Source organism: Cetorhinus maximus, chromosome 11 (genome assembly GCF_964194155.1).
Source record: "Cetorhinus maximus chromosome 11, sCetMax3.hap1.1, whole genome shotgun sequence".
Lineage (NCBI taxonomy): Eukaryota > Metazoa > Chordata > Chondrichthyes > Lamniformes > Cetorhinidae > Cetorhinus > Cetorhinus maximus.
Window position 1 is genome coordinate 108,415,360 of NC_135889.1, and position 24,722 is coordinate 108,440,081.

General features: G+C 40.0%; 1 protein-coding gene across 4 annotated transcripts in view; it reads left to right on the forward strand.

Moving 5' to 3' along the window:
* clasp1a (cytoplasmic linker associated protein 1a) overlaps positions 1 to 24,297 on the forward strand; it is a 316,093-nt gene extending 291,796 nt beyond the window's left edge. For all 4 annotated transcript variants that reach the window (XM_078552573.1, XM_078552570.1, XM_078552571.1 and 1 more), the window contains 3 exons: positions 6,666 to 6,872; positions 11,615 to 11,731; positions 19,028 to 24,297. In XM_078552573.1, the coding sequence (XP_078408699.1) occupies positions 6,666 to 6,872; positions 11,615 to 11,731; positions 19,028 to 19,114 (411 nt within the window). In that variant the 3' untranslated portion in view covers positions 19,115 to 24,297. The remainder of the gene's footprint in view (positions 1 to 6,665; positions 6,873 to 11,614; positions 11,732 to 19,027) is intronic.
* The last annotated feature ends 425 nt before the right edge of the window (positions 24,298 to 24,722 follow it).

Sequence of the window (24,722 nt, forward strand, 5' to 3'; positions counted from 1 at the left end):
GTAGTATTTCTTTAAATAATTGACCAAAATTTTCATTTGAGTCATTTGGGTTCACTGCCCTCTTCCTCCCTAAATCTCTCCTTTCATGTAAACTCCCCAACCATATACTAGTCCGCCCTTGACCTTGCCACCTCACATGGCTTTACTAGTCCCATTATATCAATCACAGATAAGTCCATCCCTGATCAATTCCTTGGGCAGGATTTTCCCCTCGGCGATTTGGGGGTGGGGCCCACTTGCCGAGGGGAAAATGACGCGGATGACGTCAGGAGGAATCCCCGACGTTACCCCGGTCCCTTTAAATTTTTAGGAAGGCAGGCGGACAGCTGATTTCGCTGTCCACCCGCCGACCTGTCAATGGCCAATTGAGGTCATTCACAGGCTCATTAAGATAATTAAAGACCTGCCCGTCCAAGCTTAAGGCTGGCGGGCAGGCCAGGAGCCCCAGCAGGCTTCTGATTATTCATGAAACTTCATCCGCTGGCGGGATGAAGTTTCATGTCCGTTTTTTAAAACATTTAATAAATTTTGTGTGTTTATTATTAACATGTCCCATCTCGTGTGACATTGTCACATGAGGGGGACATGTTAATAATTTCAATATTTATCTATTTTTAGACTTTACTTACCTGTCACGAATCTCCCTAAGACAGGACTTTGCCTCAGGGAGCAGTGCGCTCTTTCGCACGCATGCGCAAAAGAACGCACTTTGACAGTTGGGGATTCCCTCTCTTCCCCCCCCTGCACAGGAAGCGCATAGTGCTTCTCGTTGGGCAGGCCGCTGGGTGGGCCTTAGTTGGCCCGCCCACTCAAAATGGCAGCGGGCGCTGTTTCGGTGGCGGGGGTCGGCTGTCCACACGCCATCCGAGGGAAAAATTCTGTCCCTTGTATCACTCTATTCCCACTTCCCCCTTCCACTCCAAACCCTACTTGCTTCTGTATCTGGCCCTCGGAAGAACTATGACCAACTTCACTTACACCCGCACTTTCAAGATCCCAACTGCCTAGCATTTGGCCCTCAGTTTGCCACATTTCTACAGCTACAGATTTGCTCAGCTCCACCCTCACCCCCACTTTTGATGCCCTAGTCCTGAATAAAACCATTGTTCTCTCACCCTGGCTGTTCCCCATATTAAGACCTCATCTCCACGACTTTTAGTCCAAAGAATGAATACTTTAAAAGGATATGGTGGACAACTGATATAGGCAGATCTGGCTGGACCACAAAAAGCACTATCAGGTCCTACTCTCATCACTATTTCAGGATTATCCTGGAATGCAAAAATAACCCCTGGCTTGTTTTCACTACTGCAAGCAATCTTCTTAAACCCCTGTCCCCAGCCTCCTTCGCCTTCACCTTAAACAATAAGTGTGAGGAACTCATGGGCTTCTTTGTCACCATCAGCTGCCTCTGTTGTGTCTGCACCACTTGTTCACAAACCCACAGTTACCCTGAACTCTCATCTTTCTCTAGTTTCTCTCCTATTATCCCTCATGTCCTTTCTGAGCTCATCTTTTCTGTGAGACGCACCTCCTGCTCCATTGACCCTATTCCCACTAAATTGCAGACCACCCAACTTCCCTTCCTGGACCCATGTTAGCTGATATTGTAAATGGTTCTCTCTCTTCGGGTATTGTCCCTCTCCCCTTTAAATCTGCCATCATCAACTCTCCTCAAAAAAAAACTAACCCTTGATCCCAGCATCCTTGCAAACTACCATCTCAACTCCAACAGCCCTTTCCTCTCAAGTCCTTGAATGTATTGTTGTCTCCAAAACCTGTGCCCTTCTTTCCCAGAACTTCATGTTCAAAACCCTATAATTAGGTTTCGCCACAGTACTGAAATGGTTCTTACCAAAATCACAAATGATATCCCATGTGACTATGACAGAGATAAAATATATCTCCTCATCTGTTGAGGAAGACGTTAGTGTTGATTATTAAAGAGGTTATAGCTAGGCACTTAGAAAAGCTCAAGGTAATCAGGAAGAGTCAGCATGGTTTTATGAAAAGGAAACCATGTTTAACCAATTTATTAGAGCTCTTTGAAGGAGTAACATGTGCAGTGGATAGAGGGGAGCCTGTAGACGTTCTGTACTTGGATTTCTAGAAGGCATTTGATAAGGTGCCACATCAAAGGTTATTGCGGAAAATAAAAGCTCATCATGTAGGGGTAACATATTAGCCTGAATAGAAGATTGGCTGGCTGGCAGAAAAAAAAGAGTATGCATAAATGGGTCTTTGTCTGATTGGCAGGGTGTGACGGTTGGAGTCCCACAGGGTCTGTGCTGAGGCCTCAACTTTACATCAATGACTTAGATGAGCAGAGCGAAGGCATGGTAGCTAAATTTGCAGACGACACAAAGATAGGTAGGAAAGTATGTTGTAAAGAAGACATAAGGAGTTTGTATACGGATATAGATAAGTTGAGTTGTGGACAAAAATCTGGCAGATGGAGTATAATGTGGGAAAATGTGAAGTTGTTTGGTTTGGCAGGAAGAATAAAAAGGCAGAGTATAACTTAAATAGAGAACGACTCCAGAATTCTGAGGTACAGAGGGATCTAGGTGTTCTCATGCATGAGTCACAAAAAGTTGGTATGCAAGTACAGCATGTAATCAAGAAGGCTAATGGAACACTGTCCCTTATTACGAGAAGAATTGAAAATAAAAGTAAGGATGTTATGCTTCAGTTATGCAGGGCATTGGTGAGACCTCATCTCGAATACTGTGCGCAGTTTTGGTCTCCTTATTTAAAGAAGGGTGTAAATGCATTGGAGGCGATTTGGAGGGGATTTACTATATTGATACCTAGAATGAGTGGGTTATCTTATGAGGATAGGTTGGACAGGCTGGGCTTGTTTCCGCTGGAGTGGTCGAACACACCTCACTGGCGGATGTGACTTAAGACAGATCTCACAAATTTCTTAGTAATCCTCCCAGACTTCAGTGACCACTGAGAGTCTCAAAATCCCTTAAAAACAGTCTCCTTTATGATGGACTTCAGTTCTTCACTTTCAAGGATTTAGCCTCTGAATTCTCTCAAAAGCCACTCTGACTCGAACTGCCTGAATGACTGGCCACCTCCCGATGGAGGTTCAATCTCTCCTCCCAAAGCCCATCTCCATGGCAACATGAATCACATGGCCTTGTATCCGGGTAAAATTGCTAATTAGCTATCCTCTAGACCCCCCCAACTCTCTTCTATCCAACATCTAGTACCTTTGCCCTGGTAAGACAAACTGGACCTCCCTTTCACCTTTAACAATCAAGCCACCCAGGCTTGGTGTCAGACTGAAATCAGAGCAAGTCACATGACCCTCTTCATTCCTCCATTTTACCTCAAATTAAAGAGACAGTTTCAAAACACAACTATCTTATTAAGTTTGTATTTGTAACAGTTTTATAATATTCCTGTGATGCACTTTTGGACATCTTATGACATTAAAGGTGCTATATAAATATTGCTGATAAGAGAGACACATTGCCGAAGCTTTTTGTCTTGCTTTCATCAGGGCAAACACACAAATGCCGAATTTCAAATGATCCCAATAATTTATACTACAGGAGAAAAGGGTGCTGATCGGCTGGCAAGGCTTAGGGGGTTGTGAATCTTTGGAATTCTCCACCACAGAGAGTTGTTGAGGCTAAGTCATTGAATATATTCAAGATTTGAGATAAACAGACCCTTGAGTTTTGGGAGAGTGGAGGGTTATGGGGAACAGGCAGGGAGTTGCCTTGAGGCCAAGATTAGATTAGTCATGACCTTATTGAATGGCGGAGCAGGCTCACAGGGCCATATGGCCTACTCCTGTATCTATTTCTTATGTATAAAAAGGACATTAACTGAATATATTACTGTAGCAAAAAATGTTTTGCAGAATTTTATTTTGCTTGAAGCTAATTAAAACTAGATTTTTAAAACCAATTGTCTTGTACGGTATTTATTATACTGTCTAATGTTTAAGACTGTATCTAATATTTAAATATATTGTCAGAAGACATTCCAGTAGAGAAAGCAAGGCTAGTCAGTTTGGCTAAGTGCTATGACCGTTCACTTACGTTGCTTCTAAAATAAGTTGGCTGCCAAAAGCCAGACTATTTATGTCCCCTATAGAAGACTAACCATATATTATAGTTCTGAACTCTGGCTAAAGTTAAACCATCGCTGTCCTGAAGTGCTTCAACATCATATTGCATCCAAAATGACAATGCAACTTGGATTTATTTTTGACTCTAAAGCTGCATGCATTTAAAAAAAATATATGGGCCATGATCAAGTTAGCTTTTGGAGCATACTCATTTCAGATTATTTTAAAGGGGAACCTGCTAAACAAGGTAGTGGTTTCTGGCATCAAATTGCTACTTAATTCTCTCAAGTCTTACATATAGTAAATCTGATGGCTTTTCAAAACAAAATACACTGAGGAGAATGGCTATTTCAAAGTTCAAATAAAGCATTGCAATATTTTTATATTTTTAGTTTTCAGAACTGTTTTTTGCCACCATCTGCAAATTAAATGCTGATAGGGAAACATGAAAATACTGCACATCATTCATTTCAGTGGGCATAATGTTTTTGTAGTCACATTTATTAGCATTGTTGTGTAACTGATGGCAATCTTGTCTGTCAGTGTTATCTGAAGGTCACAAGCAAGCCACTAGTTTTTCCCTTCATTCTTTCCAACCATGCAATGGTTGTATTTATAATCTGCAATTAATGTCTAGGTAGCTTTTATTTTCTGTGTGGCACTTTAGCTTACAGTTTTCCTTCAAAGGAATGATCTATGTTAATTTGCTTAAATTTTACAGTCCGTAAAGGTTTATCTGTTGTTTAATGTTTGAACGTAATTCCTGCGTGACCATTTATTTCAGCCTTGAACCGGTATAGATCTGGTTTGTCATAGTCGTCTGCCATCCACGTGACCTTGTTAAATGCAACAATATCTTCCCTGAACTCCTGGGCACAGAAGTGGTGACATACTGTTGTGATTATATGACTTGCATTCAATGAATTGCATCTGACAAATTTTCGAATGACCATTGCACTCGGCTTTAGAACTTTGAAATTAATTATTATTGCATCTCCTATGATTGTGATAATGATTAGCTAGGGACATGAAACATGGGCTTTTAACGTTTACTGTGCCCCCACTGTAACCAAAATCCAATCTTGGCTTGCCAATGGCTGTAATACAGTAACTTTACCCTAATAGTTGGTTAGATTTTACAGTTATGCCAGTGGAAAGCCATTTAAAGAATGGATTACCATTGTGTCATGAGTGGAAAATCTGTCTTGTGTGACTGACACAAGATTAAAAAGATTCTTGGGTATTAGGCAATGCCTAGGGATTGAGGATGACTTGCTTCCACTCCGGTTTGAGGGGTTCTGAAATGGCTGATAAGTCCAATGTGCGATCTTGCAGACTCTACCACATGCAGGACAGGCAGTGCGTGAAGGGTGGTTGATGGGTTGGTTGGAGATTTATGCCCTCCGTCTGATGCCTTGACTTCACATCTACACATTTCCTGACAAAGTCTTTTAATATGTTAATTGCCTTCTTGAATGAGCCTTCTCCGCTTTGGTCGGTCAGAAGCCAGGGTCTCCATGAGCCGGCAGGGATGTTTGACCTCTTCCGCAATGCTTTGAGAACATCCATGAAGTGTTTCTGCTGTCCTCCTGTCTCCTCCTTAAAAGATTACATTTGTATTGAAAGACATAGCACTGGTAGCTAATATTTGTAATGCTGTTTATTTAGCACTTTAAAAAAAAACTTGTTTTATATGTAAGTAACTGCATTATAGAAAGGTCTTGGGACCTCCAGCAAATAGATCAACCTAAATATGTACATTAGCAACTCGCATTTATATTGTGCACTCACTTAAATTAAATGCCCCTTTACAGGAGTCTATCAAACAAAATTTGACACTGAGCCGCATTTGTTTTAAACATTATTGCATTATGATTTTGCGATGATCTGTTATTTCAGATCTCCTCTTCTCACTTGCTCCATTGACAATGTTAGGAGGAGATTTTCCCCCCTAATCACAATATTACGTCACCACATCTGCAACGAGCTCAGGGAGGATAACCTTGCCATATGACCAGTAACAGTGTATGTGGGTGGAAAACGACTGCGACAAACCAAATCTGTGCTGGAGCTGTGCCCAAATATTAAACAACAGATAAACCCATATCCCTACCCAATAGCACCGTGGGTGTACCTGCACCACATGGAGTGCAGCAGTTCAAGAAGGCACCTTCTCAGGGACAATAAGGGATGGGCAATAAGTGCTGGCCTTGCCAACAATACCAATGGCTCATGAAAGAATAAAAAGAAATGTTGGGTGAGAGCTGAAGCATGCGGCAACTGTATGCAGTGATGGTGGCTGGCTGGCCCTTCAGGATGATCTAGAGCCACATTGTACAGGAAGTCCTCTAATGGCTGCCTGCATAAAGTGCCAAATGAGGCATTTGATCTCGGTTTAGGAATTAACATTTTAGATGCGCACTAGGCAGTAAATTGTAGCATAAAGCTGTATAGAATCATAGAAATTTACAGCACAGGAGGAGGCCATTTGGCCCATTGTGCACATATGTCTTTGTACTTTTTTCCAGGTTTCTCTGCAATTTACTGCAATAAACTTGTCTATTACCTCTTTAAGGTGGTAAGAGCTGCAGAAGAAGCTGCTTCCACTTTGGCGAGCTCCATACATCCAGAACAGTGCATCAAAGTGCTCTGCCCAATCATCCAGACAGCTGACTACCCCATCAATCTAGCTGCCATTAAGATGCAAACAAAGGTGACAGAGAGGATCTCCAAGGAGTCTCTTCATCAGCTTCTCCCAGATATCATCCCAGGGTTGCTTCAGGTACTTACAGCTCAAATACTTAAGTAAAATAGTTTACCTAGGTTAATTCACTGTTCAGTGAGCAACCTGATAACATCACCAGAAATAAATGATGCCTATCCCTTTGGGCACTTGTTTCACAAAAAGGCATTCTGCCTGCAGGAAGAAAAACCCAAACAAGTGGCAACACAGCAAAGGGTGGGAGCAGAAGCTAGCCTGAATGATAAAACAGGAAGGTTGCTTCAGTTGTATCTTTAGATATCTGTCTTCGAGGCAGGAATTAATTTACAAGTTGCCAAACTAACATGTCAAATAATAAACCAAAACTAAAGGAATATTTATTAAGGTGCACAGTATAAATCAAATGTGCATTACCAGATTAGTGATTTATATCAAATAAGACTCGTGGCATGATCCACATAATTTTCTAAATGTTTCAGGGTCATATGCTATGTAACCAGGTGTTTTTTTTAAAATTATATTTATACTATTATGCATTCTTTGTGGATTTCAAATGATCTGCACAAGTTTCATTGTATTATGGTGTGACGTTACTAGGAACATTTACGACCTCAAATGTCAATGAAATTCCATGGGTCTTCTCTTGTGTTCATTGCCTCTCAGCCAGTAATGTCTTTTTGAAAGTCCTTGTGTTCATTTCTGGAGAGTTTCTTTCCTTCTGAGCATACACTTCCACTTCAGTGTCTTTTTTCAACTTTTAACAGTATGGTTGAGCAGCTTCAACCACTCAAATTCATTAGGCTGACATCAAATGTGAGAGACATGGGCAAAATTGGCATTTTTGATTAATTAAGACTGCAGCAAAATTTCAGGCAAGTGAAAATTTTGTGCTGCACGTTCACAGTTATTTTTCTGCTTTTCTTTTGTGTCAGCCATGGCTCAGTTGGTGGCAGACTGTAACTCAGAAGGTTGTAGGTTCAAGTCCCACTTCAGCACCTGAGCACAAAAATCAAAGCTGACACATCCATTGTAGTACTAAGAGAGTGTTGCACTGTCAGCAGTGCCATTTTTCTGAAGAAAAATTAACTGGAGGTCCAGTTCACCATCCTGGGTGAACTTAAAAGATCCCATGATCGTATTTTGAAGCAAAGCAGGGAAGTTATCCTCAGCACCCTGGGTCCTTCAATCAACATCATAAAAATGATAATTTGGTCATTATCACGTTGCTGTTTATGGGAGATTACTGTGCACCACCTTTCCTGTATTATAACAATGACTGCACTTCAAAAGCATGTCATTGACTTTAAAGGGCTTTGGAACATCCTGTAATTTTGAAAGGTGCTACATAAATGCAAGAGTTTCTTTTGTGGAAAAATATCCCACAGACTGGATCGAGACTAAAGAATGATTATTTAATTAATTTGGAGAAAATTTATTATTTCATGGGATGTGGGTGCCGCTGGCAATGTCAGCATTTGTTGCCCACTCCTAATTGCCCTTCAACTGAATGGCTTGCTAGGTCATTTCAGAGGGCCGTCAAGAGTAAACCTCATTGCTGTTGGTCTGTTGTCGCATGTAGGCCAGACAAGGTAAGGATGGCAGATTTCTTTCTCTAAAGGACATTAGTGAACCAGATGGGTTTTTATGACAATCAACAACAGTTTCATGGTCACTATTACTGAGATTAGCTTTTTACTTCCAGATTTTATTAATTGAATTTCAATTCCACCAGCTGCTGTGGTGAAGTTATCACTACGCCACCATCTCCCCTGCAATGCAACTGACTTGCATGTCAGTTTTAATATTCAGTAGAAATACATTTAGTGGTCAATACTTCATCTGGGAGAGATTTGCGCAGCTTTTTTTGGACAGCCTTAATTTGAGCAACTTCAGGGGCTGAATTACATGCATCTCCCACATGTTATCCATCGTCCTTACTGACTCTCCAGTCCCTTTGCCCGACATTGGTATAAATGAGTTCACAGCAAATGGCCAGCTTTTGTGCTGTAAAGATTCTATAACCCTTTGTTTTCCATAGCAATCTCAGAACTGGAAATGAAAATCTAATAAACAGTGTAGTTCTATGTTTTTAATTGGGAAATGCTTTCAGTCACATTATATAACAATAAGAAGGGGAATATTATATGCAACCATAGCAGAAGCTTCATTCATTATCGCTTTTTAAATGCTAAAATGCCAGTATTTTTGGAATGGTTGTTCTGTGCTGCTTTTTGCCATGTAAACTTTAAGGTCCTGGATTTTCATGGAGTCAGAATGACTCTGAAACCATTTAAAAATGGCGGTTGTGGCCTGATTCTGTGATTCCCATTGCCCCCAGTTTTTGCTGGCATGGGATAAGGGTGCAGATAATGATCCCACACCCTGAATTCCCATGGTTTTCTTATGACAATAGGCATCTCCTAACCCCCTGCGTTTTTCATGGAGCCAGGCCAGCTTCTCCATGACTCGTGATCTCGGCTCAGGGGAGTCGAGAACCATAGTCTCACTTTGGGGACCTTCTGAAAAGCAAGTTGGAAAGGTCTTGCCCGTGGCCCCTCCATGCCAACTCATGCCCCCAGCCATTCCCATGACACCTTATTGTCCCATACCAACCCATGTCCCTAACCACCCCCAATGCCCCTCATACTGTCCATGCAAACTCATGCCCTTTCCATACCCAATGAGCCATATCATAACTGACAAGTGTGGAACTGCTGAGAAAAAAAACACCACCCATTCGCAAGCCTTCTTTTGAAAAAAGACCTTCTGATTCTACAACCATGTAAAAGTGTCAATCAGCAAGAACATTAAAGTGTCAATAACAGACGTTTCAAATGCGTCACATCTTTTAATCTTGTCTAAATAAACATTGAGACATTGACAAAAGAGATCACAGAACTTATAATCACTTAAAGATTTCAATCAAGCAAAGTCACTTCAGTTGTCAAAACAGAACCCCTCCTGAGTTAATGTTTTCATTGGTCTGGGCTCACAGACAAGCCTGCTTGCAGTTCTGCTTTGGCTAGGATAAAAGCAGTAATACCACGGCTGGTGATTTGAATTGAAATTGTTTTAGCTTTAAACATTTTATATTGCCACAACCTAAAGCAATCATGTTTACAGTCTGCAAAAGATAGGAAGATTATATTTCATTTTGGTATTCTGCCAAATGGAGCAGAGTACTCCCTGAAGTAAATTGAAAATAAAACAATTGGTTTTTTGTATGTTAGATGTTTACGTGTGTACGAATACAAGAATAGCCAATGAGGAATCTCTGGGTTTGGTAGCATCTATAAAACATTGTTACCTGGAGGCAGGCATGTGAATCTATGCTATTAATTGCAGGGTTCAGTGCTATCATAATAAAAACAGAAAATGTTGGAAGTGCTCAGGTGTGACCACATCTGTGGCGAGAGAAACGAGAGTTTCTGAAATTTTTGGAAATTATTTATCAGGGACGAGGTAGCATTTGAAAAGTCATGGGTTAATCAAGGAGATCCAGCTTGAATTTATTAAGGGCAAGTCATGTCTGCCTAACCTGACTGAATTCTTTGATAAGGTAATAGAGAATGTTGATGTGATGTAATGTTTGTATGTGTGTTTTTGTATATAACATACACTTTCTGAACACATTTGATGAAGCACACACAGGCAGCTAGTTAAGAAAGAAACCCGTGGAATTAAGGGGAAAATGGCAGTACGGACACAAAATTGGTTCAGTGGCGAGAAGCAAAGGGGTAGTGATGGATTTTTTTGGACTGGGAGGTGGTTTGCAATCATAATCCTCAAGGATCAGTTTTTGACCCATTAATCTTTACAATTTTTATGAACAACCTAGATTTAGGTGTAGGGAAAAGCACCATAAAGTTTGCAGATGATACAAAACTTGCAAACATAGATCATGATGAGGATAGTTATGGACTTCAGGATGACTTAGACAGGATGGCAAAATGAGCAAAGCATGGCAGATGAAGTTCAATGTGGAGACGTGTGAAGTGACGCGCTTTGGGAGGACTAATATGGAATACTATAGCTAGTACGATTTTGAAACGTGCCAATGAGTAGAGAGACTTTGGTGTCCATATAAACACATCCTTAAAGATGGCAGAGCAAGTTGTTAAGGCACTAAAAAAAGCATATAGGTTACTTGGGTTTATAATAAAAGTGTAAAAATTGAAAACAGAGATTGTGCTAAAACTTCATAAATCACTGATTAGACCACAGCTGAAGTACAGTAGACAAATCTGGGAAGCTAACTTCAGAAAAGATGTAAAAACGTTCCAAAGGATGCATAGAAGGTTTACCAGGATTTTATCAGGGAATTTAATTTTGAGGAGAAATTGAAAAAATTAGGACTGTTCTCCTTGGAACAGAGAATGTTAACGGCTTTCAAGATGAGAGGTTTTGATATAGTAGATAGAGAAAAAAACTATTGTGTGTCAATAGCCAGAGGTCATGGATTTAAAATCATTGCCAAAAGATCTTGAGGTGCATTGAGAGTTATTTCTTTCACCAAGTTTTCTGATATGCTGTAGTTGAAATGTGAATGGAAACTGAATTCATAAGTAATTGTAAAAGATACTTGAGGATGAGCAACTTTTACGGTATTGCAAACAAAAAATGGGGAGGTTGGGACTAAGTATGACTGCTCTTTCGAAGAGCCAATGCAGGCACAATGGACTGAATGCCGACTTCCTGTTTTATAGCATTCTCTATGATTCTATGAAATGTATTTGTTTAGAAATATGTATGCTTTTAGTGTTTTTCAGATACTGTTTTATGAATCATTGTTTTTGTTATAGGGGTATGACAACACAGAAAGCAGTGTGCGTAAAGCAAGTGTGTTTTGCTTGGTGGCAATTTATTCTGTAATTGGAGAAGAGCTGAAACCTTACCTTGCACAGCTCACAGGAAGTAAGGTAGGCATGCTCGCATGAAGTCCTTGTACATTTCAGTATTGTTTCTCCTTATAGCCTTTGTTTGATTGCAAGTTTCCATCACTGGCTTAGAATTAAAAACGTGGAAGTCTTGTGTGAAAATAATCAAGGAAAATCAAAGGAATATGCTAAGAACCTGTCTGCTAACCTGCTTTAAGGGGGAGTTGGTGGCATAGTGGTAATGTCACTGAATTAATAATTCAGTGGCCCAAGCTATTGCTCTGAGAACAGGGGTTCAAATTCCTCCCTGGCAGTTGGTGGAATTTGAATTAAATCAATCAAATCTGGAATTGAAAACCTGGGCCGGAATATTGCCATCGGCGTGTGGGGGTGGGCCCGACACGCCAACATGTAAGATGACGTTGGATGTGCGTCCCAACGTCATTACGCATCATTTCAATCTTCGTTTGGTGGGCAAGTGCCAGAGAACTGTCAACGGCCTATTAAGGCCATTAAAAAAGTAATTAAGCTTATTAACAACGTTGCCCACCCAATCTTAAGCAGACGAAGAGCCCAAGCAGCCTTCGCGTTTTTCAGGAAATCTCATCCACGGGCGGGATGAGGTTTCCTGAAGGTTTTATAAAATAATGTAATAAGTTTTGCTACACTGTCACATGAGGGGACATGTTTAAATAATTTTTTATTTTATTTATAACTTTTTTTTTATCAACTTAATCTCCCTGAGGCTGCTCTGTGCCTCAGGGAGATTGCTGCGCTCTTTCGCATGCATGTGCAAAAAAGTGCAGGCCCCGACTCTCCCTCCTCGCCCCGCCCGCACAGGTAGCGCTGAGTGCAATCGGCCGCACCTTAACTGGCCCACCCACATAAAATGTAAAATCGCGGGCGGAGATCAGCTCCGCGCCCGCTCCCGCCCAGCCCACCCGACCATAGGTAAGATTCAACCCCTGGTCTGAGTAATGGTGACCATGAAACTATCATCGATTGTCGTAAAAACCCATCTGTTTCACTAATGTCCTTCAGGGAAGGAAATCTGCCATCCTGTCCAACCTGGCCTACATGTGACTCCAGACCCACAGCAATGTGATTGACTCTTAACTGCCCTCTGAAATAACCTAGCAAGCCATTCAGTTCTAGGGCAATGAGGAATAGACAACAAATGCTGGCCTTGCCAGTGTCGCCCACATCCCATGAAAGAAAAGAGAAAAGATTCTACTGCACAGCATACTTTCAAAACTTTAGGATTTTTAATAGAAAAATACTGGATTCAGTAAAACTGATCCCATTGAAAGCCTTGTACTAATTTGACTACGCGTAGTATTTAGTGACCAAACTCATTAATTGGTATTTCCTGAGTTGATTTCCTGATTGCTGAACTAGCTGACCAGCTGAAGGAACAGTTAGTGCTACAGTTGGATTCAGCATCCCTGGGCTGGTTTAAGTTGGGGGGATGGGTGTGGGGTTTCTGATCTTGATCACTGCCCAATCACTCCTGTGAAGAATGGCCACTCACATTGCCTGTGGAACCATATTCCAGCAAGTCTGCGTTTAGAGATAGATGGAGGAAGAACAATAAAGCAATATTAGTGTTATTACTTCAGTGGGTGAATACACATGACAACTTTTATTAATTACAACCTGTAATTAATAAATTGGGAAGATTATCATCCTTAACCTCCTTCACTGATCTGACCTCCATTCTGTCCACTTCCTCTCCCTACATGTAAATAATTCTAGCACTTTTTTAATGTTGAGAGTTCTATGTAAATGTAAGTTGCTGTGACATTCATGATAAAGTACTTTCCAAAGGCAAGTAAGAATACCCCATGCTGACCTTGGAAGAGTCAAAGTTATCAAACGCTAGGATAATTTAGTTCTGTGTGATCAGCGATGGGTAAGAAAGGAAAAACTTTACTTCATTTGAATGGGGGTCAGACTAATGAAGAAAGTTGAGGAAACTAGCTGAAGCTGCTATTGAAGAGTTCGGTTTTAAGGAGACTTTTGAAGGTGGGCAAGGTGTAGTAAGAAATGACATTAGGGAAGGAATTTGAATGTGAGGACAAGAACATAAGAATATAAGAACTAGGAGCAGGAGTAGGCAATTCAGCCCCTCAAGCCTGCCCCATTCAATACAATCATGGCTGATCTCATTTCGGCCTCAACTCCAATTTTCTGCCCTCTCCCCATAACCTTTGAACCCGTTACTAATGAAAAATCTGTCTATCTCCTCAAATTTATTCAGCATGCCGGCATCCTCTGCACTCTGAAGCAATGAATTCCACAGATTCACGACCCTTTGAGAGAAGTAATTCCTCCTCATCTCTGATTTAAATCTACCACCACCCCTTAGCCTAAAACTATGGCGCCTCGTTCTAGAATGCCCCACAAGGGGAAACATCCGCTCCACATCTACTTTGTCTATCCCCTTTAGCATCTTATATACCTCAATTAGATGATCTCTCATCCTTCTAAACTCCAGCGAGTATAGGCCTAAACTGCTCAATCTCTCCTCATAAGACAAGCTCCACATCTCTGGAATCAATCTAGTGAACCTCTTCTGAACCGTCTCCAATGCAACTACATCCTTCCTCAAGTAAGGGGACCAAAACTGTGCACAGTACTCCAGGTGCGGTCTCACCAATGCCTTGTACAGTTGCAACAACACTTCCCTATTTTTATACCCTATTCCTTTAGCAATAAATGCCAAAATTCCATTTGCCTTCCTTATTACCTGCTGTACCTGCTTACTAGCTTTCAGCAATTCATGCACAAGGACACCCAGATCCCTCTGCACTGAAGTATTCTAAAGTTTCTCTCTATTTAAATAATAAGTCGCCTTTTTATTCTTCCAACCAAAATGGATAACCTCACACTTATCCACGTTAAACTCCATCTGCCAAATTTTGGCCCATTCACCTAACCTGTCCATATCCAATTGTAAATTTCTTATTTCTTCATTGCAACTTACTTTCCCACCTATTTTGTTATAATCTGCAAATTTAAAGCAAAAAAAAACCCTTCTATCCCTGAATCCAAGTCATTAATATAGATTGTAACTAGTTGGGTCCCTGTGGCACCCCACTAGTTACAGCTTGCCATCCAGAAAAAGACCCATTTATCCCGACTCTCTGCTTTCTGTTGGTTAGCTAATCCTCTATCCAAGCTAATATATTACCCCTAACTCCGTGTGATCTTATCTTGTGTATTAATCTTTTGTGTGGCACTTTATCACAGGCCTTCTGGAAGTCCAGATGTACTACATCTACAGGATCCCCATTATCCACTTTGCTTGTCACATCTTCAAAGAACTCTAGCAAATAAGTCAAACACGATTTACTGTTCATAAAACCAAGCTGACTCTGATGGATTGCTTTTTGACTTTCCAACTGCCCCATAACTACTTCCTTAATAATGGATTCCAACAATTTCCCAATGACAGACGTTAAACTAACTGGTCTATAGTTCCCTACTTTCTGCCTTCCACCCCCCGCTTTTTGAATAAGAGCGTTATATTAGCATTTTTCCAATCCACTGGAACCTTTCCAGAATCCAGGGAATTTTGGAATATTATAGCCAATGCATCTACTATCTCCGCTGCCACTTCCTTTAAGACCCTGGGATGTAGGCCATCAGGTCTGGGGACTTGTCACCCTTTAATCCCAATAGTTTGCTCAGTACTTTTTCTCTAGTGATGGCGAGTTTTCTAAGTTCCTCCCTCTCTATATACCCTCTGCACTACCTGTTACTATTGGGGTGGTACTAGTGCCCTCCACCGTGAAAACTGAGGCAAAATATTGATTAAGTGTCTCTGCCATTTTTGTGTTCCCCACTATTAACTCCCCAGTCTCATCCTCCAAGGGACCAACATTCACTTTAGTTACTCTCTTTCCTTTTATATACCTGTAGAAGCTTTTGCTATCAGTTTTTACGTTTTGCGCTAGTTTTCTCTCATAACTTACCTTTTGCTCTTTTTATTTTTTTTTTTTTAGTAACCGTTTGTTGATCTTTAAAAGTTTCCCAATCGTCCAGCTTACCACTGACCTTTGCAATTTGGTATGCCTTTATGTTATCTTTAACTTCCTTGCTTAGCCATGGATGCTTTCCCCCCCCTCTTACCATCTTTCTTCCTCTTTGGAATATATTTTACTTGGGAGGAATTGAATATCTCCTTAAATATCCGCCACGGTTCATCAACTGTCCTACCTTGTAGTCTTCCTGCCCAGTCCACTCGGGCCAAATCTGCCCTCATGCCTATGTAGTTACCTTTGTTTAACTCCAGAACACTAGTGTGGGACTCAAGTTTCTCGCTCTCAAACTAAAATTGAAATTCTATCATGCTATGATCACTCTTCCCTACAGGATCCTTTACTATGAGATCATTAATTAATCCCATCTCATTACACAAAACCAATCCAGAATAGCCTGCTCCCTGGTTGGTTCCACAACATATTGCTACAAGAAACAATCTCTAATACGCTCTTTGAATTCTCCCTCGAGGCTACCCTTGCCAATTTGATTAATCCAGCCTATATGCATATTAAAATCACCCATGATTATTGCCGTGCCTTTCTTACATGCTCCCAGTATTTCCTGGTTTATACTGTGCCCTATTACTGAACTACTGTTTGGGGACCTATAGATTACTCCCACCAGGGACTTCTTTCCCTTGCTATTTCTTATTTCTACCCAGACTGACTCTATGTCTTGCTCTCCAGTGCCTATATCATTCCTTACTATAGCACTGATCTCTTTAACTAACAAAACTGCACCACCTCCTTTTCCTTCCTGCCTATCCTTCCAAAACACTGAGTACCCTTGGATATTCAACTCCCAAACCAGTTCTCCCTGTAACCACGTCTCAGTAATCGCCACCAAATCATACCTGTTTATCTCTCTTTGCACTGTTCACTCATTATTTTATTGCAAATGCTACATGCATTCAGATACAAAGCCTTTAAGTTTGCCCTATTGTCAATTTTCCCTACTCTTATATGATTCTTTGGTGCAATATGGCGTTCACACATACACTGTCCCTTCCTTTCACCTTTTGGTAACAATCAGCCTCGTCACTAACCTGCACTCTTACCCTCTCCTTAAACTTTGATTTTTTATATTTCCATACAACTGAACACACACCACACTCCCCCCCCCCCCCAACTATTTAGTTCAAAGCCCTATTTACAACCCTAGTTATGCGATAGGTGGCTATGAGTCTGCCACTGGCGGGAGAGTGGAAGATGGGTTCTATCGGACCTTCCTCATAGGAGGAAAAAATCGTTAAAACATTATACCCTGTAAGCTGAAATATTTTATACTGCTGAATTCCTATATTGATAAATGAAATAACTTAAAATATAAAAGAAATACTGTATGCTAACTCTTTCTACTTGCCACCCGCTTGCCAACTCTTCCCTGTTCACTGCTTCCCTGTCCAACCCCTTGCTGTGAGTGAGGGCTGAGGAGACGGACAGCACGAGGAAGCGAGTGAGAGGAGTGGCAAGTGGGAGGGTCTTGGAATGAAGCGACAAGTAAGAAAGTTGAGTAGGGAAGCGGCAGGTGGGAGGGTCGGGCAGGGAAGCAGCGGGCAGGCAGGAGGGTCGGGCAGGGAAGCGGGCACTGGGAGCAGGAGAGACTGATCCAAGATGGTGCTGATCGGGCCACGGGGTCTGATGTCAGACCAGCACTAAAAGAGCCGATGCGCGACACACACGATGAGGACGCCTATGGTGATGACACGCAACGACATATAAATTAGAGAAACAGGCCCTAAAAAAGGAGACAACTTTATAAACAGAACAACAAAGCAAGGAGTTACTCTATAGTAGGGCCACTATACAAATCTGCCCTCTTCTGCCCCACAGTCTTTGTGTGACTCAATGTTTAGAGCTTTACAGTATGTGGAAATTACCATTGTTGTACCAATTTAGCGCTTTCTGTTTGCAAACCCTTCAAAAGGAAGGTGAGTGATCCCAAATGAGGATAATCTTGTGTGCGGTATAAAATTGGGGGTGGAGGAGAAACTTGCTTGGCTTACTGCAAAATAAATCTTAAAGGTGCATTATTTTCATCGCTTGAATGACAACCTATTCAATTTGAGTGGAGAATAGGATACCTTTAAAGAATGAGAAACAGCTTGCTGTGAAAGTGAGTAACCAGCAGTTTGTTTGAGCTTGACAATCCTGATTGCGAATGTAGAAGGATTGCTTTTGAGTTTCTTGCCAGAATATTACTGTCTTGAAACAACATTCAGCTATGGCTGATGCATGCGTTTGGATTTGCATGGTTTAGTTACCTATGTATTATCTTTTGATGGTAACTTAACATAAGTTAGTTCTACCTTGTAACAGTCAGTAACTTTTCCAGAATTAAATATTTTTTTGGTTTCAAAGATAGAATTGTGTATTCAAAATGCTGGGGAAAAACTCCAGAAAATTTCCTGAGGGAGAGAATCTAACCCTGAGTAGATAAAGGTCCCAGTGCTTTATTGAGCTTAAACAATTGAGCACTATGCAGAGCCAACCATGGGTCTTGTTTTATTGTAGGAGTCTAAAATTGCAGGCACTCTTTTTCAGTAATGGCATGGTTCATAGATATTATGTTTGTGTGCAAGGCAAGAAACACTGCATTTTATCAATAGACCACATCTATCATAGACTTGCAAAATTAGTTTTTAAGTTAAACATTGCTTAAAGCAAATTTAAAAGACTTCGGGTTGTACAGTACTTTGTCCTAATGTTTCACACACACCAAGTTGTGAATTGTAATCATCATGAAGACAAACGTAGCAGCCATTTGTATCTAGCTAGATCCCACATATAATGATGCAATATGTGAGCAGTTTTTATTCGTTCTTGGGATGTGAGCTTTACAGTATGTGGAAAGGAGAGCATTTATTGCCTACCTCTAATTGCCCTTGAACTGAGTGGCTTGCTAAGCCATTTCAGAGAATAGTTGAGTCAACCACATTGGTGTGGGTCTGGAGTCACATGTAGGCTAGACTGGATAAGGATGGCAGATTTCCTCCCCTGAAAGGCAAGTGAACCAGAAGGATTTTTAATGACAATCCAATAGTTTAATTATTTTTAGTGTGACTGGCATTTTATTCTAGATTTATTAAACAAATTTAAATTCCTCCAGCTGTTGTGGTGGAGTTTGAGTTCATGTTTCGAGTATTAGTCCAAACCTTTGGATTACCAGTCCAGCACCATTACCACTACACTGTTGTCCTGGTTTAGCTAAATGCTTAATACTTCAAGTAAATATTTGCATGCATTGCTTTTTTTATGAAGTCTTAATAGTTGATATGACTCTCTTTTGCAGATGAAATTATTAAATTTGTATATAAAAAGGGCCCAGACGACAAACAGCAACAGTAGCTCATCGTCAGATGTATCAAGTCATAGTTAACGGATGGCAGTCATGTTTCTTTAGACGGATGAAGCCGTGCCTCTTCTGCTCAAATTTTGAAATCCACGTGCCCTTGGAGTGAAAAATTGCTGCACATCAGTGTTTGTTCTTAAGTAATATATGCAGTTGCTTAGCTTTAATCTTACAGCTGTTACTTAATCATATTGTGATGCCTGTTTAACATGTGACATATGAATAAAAGAAGGCCTGTGGTGAGTCTTTGACTGTCCAGTGGTGACATCAAGTGAAGTAGCACTGATTCTGGGTTAGACTAGTGTCATCTTTAAACCTGAAGTATGTGACTTACATACTTAATATCAGAGTATTATTCCACATGATGTTGTAATTTTAAGTGTTATGCATAAACAAATCACTGTTAAATTTCAATAGATATGACATTATCATACTATTTCTTAGCAACTACTTGTTTAGACCTGTCAGGTTCTTTGCTAAGCCAAATGATGTTTCACTGGACTGGACTTTTACTACGATAGAAGACTAAAGCAAATTTTTGCAAGTATGGCCAGTATTTCACACTTTCATTTTTAAATTGCATTGTCATATACATGTCACCTACCAATTGAAGATTTGCATGGCAGCGCTAAAAAGGCATGATCCTGCTTTGTGGGAACCTGTAACACTGCAGTTTGATAAAAACTCAAGAGTTATGTGTTATAGATCTGTTTTTTCTAGCTATCATATTTTCTTCTCGCTTGCCTATCAGTTCCACTCTCTCTCTCTTTCCTTCCCCATCCTTGGGTATTACTCTTCTGTTATATATCTCTGTCTTTGAAATGGGTATCCCTATCCTTGCCATAGCAAGAACTGAGGAAACTCATCAAAACAGGGCACCTGAGATAATGTCAGCCGAGAGTGATATTGAACTTGCAGTTTTCTGTTTGGGAGCCCTACTGTCGTCGGAGTTTTGGAAACACCATTTATCTCATAAAATAGGTTTATGTGATGGAATCTACAAATTGCTGTATTTCTATATTTAAATGCAAATTAAGATCTAATATGTAATTTAGCAGACCTATGCTACCATTCCTCTGAATGTATTAGAGTGAAGTAAGGGAGAAAAGCTGAAATGATCATGCCAAGTTAGACATTGCAATTCAGGTTTTCATTCCAAGTTTGGCTGCCTGAATTACAATTCACCGAAGATGATGATTTGTCACATCATGATTTTACATTATGCTATGGTGGAAATCAATCCATGGGATCTGTATAAATTATCAGTCAGCAATTATTCTTATCCTCCAAATGTTTTGAATATATAAACTGTGCAGTAGGAATATTTACCCACTTAAAGACTTGGATACCAACAATCTTCCCTATCTGCATCCCTCTGGTGACCATCTTTGGCTTTGATTGTTCCATTCTCACTAACAATTTTTGCACTGTTGCTATTTGTTTTTTTTTCAGTTCCATGTAAATTTTTTGGGCTATTGCCTCAAAAGGTTTCGTCTTCAGTTTTACCACATATTGTCTCCTCCCAGAATTGTATATGCCAGTTGCGAATTTAAGGTTCTGAATGTTAGGGGAAGCTGCTCTTTTCCACCATTCAGTCATGGGTAGTGTCTTTCTAGCCCTTCATAATTCGGCAGCTTCTGGATTCTGACAAATTTGAACGAAGGATGACAAACAAAAGATTTCATTGCCCAGGCTGAAATGTCTCAATCCCTATCTAAAAAGCACAAATTGTGCAACAGAAACAGAACTCCTTAATATCAGTCTTCCCACAGCAACAAAAAGGGCAAAAAACATTGGGAGGAATCAAAGCGACCAAGAATCTTTCTTCTTCAGGGACCATGCCTATTTCCACGTTGCTTTCTAGGTTGGCAATGGGTAAATATTCTTCCTCTTAAAAAGAACCTCGAGCAAAGAACTGCCCATGATGCTATGGCCACCCCTGGACTATACTCCATACTTTCTTCTTTTAACTTGATTAAAGGCTGTAGAAGATTTCTTCTTGGGAATATAGTCCTAGGCATTCCTGTATCAAGTAGCCATTGGTTAGTTGATTGTTTTAAATTGCTACCAGTCAGGATGGGCCAACATCCTATGGAATATGTGGAAATTTAATCAGCCAATCTAGAGTAACTTTGACCAAAATGCTTCTGACATGAACTTGCTTTTAAAGAAATAATGCAGCTTGGTAGTAGAGCTGTACTCAAATCTGGATCCTGTGCATGTGAGTCCTTCTATTTCCATAAATTGTACAATTGTTTTCTTTTGTGGAATAATCAGCATTACCCTCCAAACATGCTATTCTCCTCCATTCATTGTGTCCCAGCATGTCTGAAACTTTGTAGATTTTCCACGGGGTTTTTTGGTATGGATGTGGCATTTAAATGTGCAGTCATTTTTTCCTGAATATTTTTAATTTTTGTTTTGAGTTTTAAAAATTCTATTGGCATTGGTTTTAGTTGAGATTCCAGCCCCCTCCAAACCCAAAAAATAATTGCTTAAACCTTTTACCACTTTGTATGTAGCACATTGAGATTTTTCCCCCAGCTTCTCAAGCGGAGCCCATGGTGATTTCCCCAAAACTCTTCTGGATGCTTTATCTAGGCAAAAGACTAAAGTTGGTCACCTGGGGGAGCTGTTGCAGGATACGCGAAAGGTCACATGAGTTTGTCCTGATGTTAATGGGATAGTTGTCCTTGTGATTTTCCTTGATACGTTTTACTATGTAGTAAGTAGAGGATAATTTTGATTTTTAAAAAATCTTGACTCAACTTACAGGTGTATGATCCAGATATTGTTGCCTTTCATATGTTCAATGTGGCATAAGTATTAGCAGCATTGGCTAAGGGAAGTGCAACAGCAGAAACTCTGTAAACTTGGTCTTATATAATGTATATTATTTCCCGATTAGGTTTGACCAAAGTCATGTAGTCATAAATTGACTGGCTTGTCCTCTGGAGTATGGACATTGGAAAGCTGTTGGATATTTTTATGTAAAGTGTTCATCATGATTTTTTTAATTTCTTTAGTACTGTATCTTATGTTTCTGTACCATTGCAAGTTTGAAACAATCCAAACATTTTTAGTTCTTTTTCTTGAAATTAAAGACCTGGTTGTACTGTAATACATGACAAAGTGCTTCATATTTTCATTTTTCTTTTATAAAACAGTAGCCTAAAATGTGAATATGGGTTCTTTTCACTGTTAAGTTAGCTTAGAACTGTAGCTGACATCTTATCAGATTCAAAAGACATAAGAGTATACTAAATTTGTAGCTGGTGAGAAAATGTTTCCATCATTCAGCTGTCAATTTCTTGACTTTATGCCTTTAAATTGTGGAGTTTTGTATTCTATTCTTTACAATGCAATTAATGTTTCAAAACTACATTTATCTAAATGTGAGGTAGATGTACAAAATTGAGATTACCCTCTCAAACACTAGGAATGTAATGAAGTTTGGCATCAAATGTACACTCATTGTTCCTGGATTTAGATGTTTTTTTTTAAATTCATGTCTGCATTATTGGGACCAAAACACCCCAATTGGACGAGGAAATTTGAAGTACTTTTGATATGTCCAGCAACTTTTTATTTTTAAGTTTAGACAGCTGTACATTTAATGAATCATGTTTCTAAAATGTGGCTTTTAACGAACACAGAAATTGTCCATTCATGTCGTGATGGACAGGTAGACATGCAATGCTCAACACTGGCACATTCTGATTTTGAAAACAAAATATCCCTTATAGCCCATAGATTTATCAAACATAACTCAAAATGGCAACCATTTTCAGTACCGATTTGTTGGATGTGGTTTGGCATCTTAAACACAGCTATTAAGTATTTTTAAAGTTAAGGTATAGACATCATTGCAATGTTCATAATGCTATTCTGAGATATATATACTGTGATTAAAGGTTAATTATTAAGTAACCTGAAACTATCTTATGCTTTAAGGATATTTGGTTGGTGCATGATGTCGTCTTCCCCATCTCTTTCTCCTAGCTTCTCTTGCACCACCTCTCCACCACCCCCCTCTTCCTCCCCACGCCCCACCTCCCTCTCTCCCCCCCACCCCACCCTGCCTCCCTCGCCTCCCTCTCTCTCCCCACCCCCCCCACCTTCCTCTTACCAATCCCCTGGATTCATTGAGCTGGAAATGACAAGTGACAACAATGGGCCTTCTTTTATTCTCTCCAAGTTTTGTTTGTGCTATAGGCAGGTACCAGATTGGATGTGTGATTTTTTTTTTTTTTTGTTTCTGTAAAGAGGAAAGGATTGCTGCTGTTGTATTTTCTTGAACTATTGGATGTAATGGAAATAACCTCAACTAATTTTCAAAATGGTTACTTTCCTGAAATATTACAATCTAATCTGCCATGTTTGAGTTATGAACAAAAAGTTCTCTTTTTTGCTAGAACTGACTGAAATTTTACACCTCAGCAGTTAGCCTGCATGATGCAGCAGTGTCGCCTTTGCCGTTCATCCATCGGCTGCACGAATGGTCGAGGCATGGACGACCGAAATTATACAATCCTCGTGTTTTTACTCGTTTAGTCCTATGGTAGTGTTCTGTTTTGAGGCATGTGGCTTTTTTAAAGGTACACTATGTGTGCTTGCCTTGAACTTAAACTAACTGCAGAAACAAAACTGATGTCAAGAATTTTTTTGTCATCTGTTTTATGATAGCATACTAACAGCTTACAGAAACTGTGGATAAGTAACGTACATTACCGTCACAAGAATGCCCTTCCCTTGATATATAATCAAGCTTATTGTTTAATGAGGGATGGAAGCCAAGTTTTATAGACTATACCAGAACTTTGCTAAACTAGTTTAAAATGAAAACGTTGGAGACACATCAATCATCAGAATGGTTCCTAGCAGAGTATTCACTGCGCATGTACCTTTTTTTTTCTTGCTTTGTCATATAATATCCATATCGGTATTTATATATTATTTGTTTCATCTGTGTGTATTATGGCAACTGTACAGATAACTACATGGGTTTTGTTAACTTTCACCTGTTGATAGAATTTGCTTAAAAAAAAAAGCAACGAAGTAAAACTTTTAAGTTTGCTGTAGAATAAAACCCTACATGAAGAGTTTGACAACTGTTAAGCCTTTTTATTTGTTCATGAAAAATGCACCTTGAGATCAATATTTCGTTTAGGCACTTGTACAGGGAATAAAGAATAAAGATTCAAAGGAGATTTTGAAGAACTCAATTTCTTTGGAGAATACCTCCAACCTTAGTTACTGTTAATAACTAAACAATTGATCAATTCAGCTCCTCTTCCTGGCTCCGATGATAGCTGATATTTTTAACCGTTCTCTCCCCTCAGATACTGTACCTCTCTCCTTCAAGTCTGCCCTTTTCATCCCTCTCCTCAAAAACACAATAGTTGACCCCTCCATCCTACAAAGTACTATCCCATCTCCTCCATTGTCCCTTTCCTCCTCAAAGTCCTTAAAGGGGTTGACGCCTCCCAAATCAATGCACATCTTTCTTGAAAGTTTGAATTCCTCCAGTTAGGTTTCCACCCATACCACATTACTGAAACGGTTCTTTATCAAAGTCACGAATGATATACTATATGATTGTGGCAAAGGTAGGCTATCATTTCTAGTCTTTTTT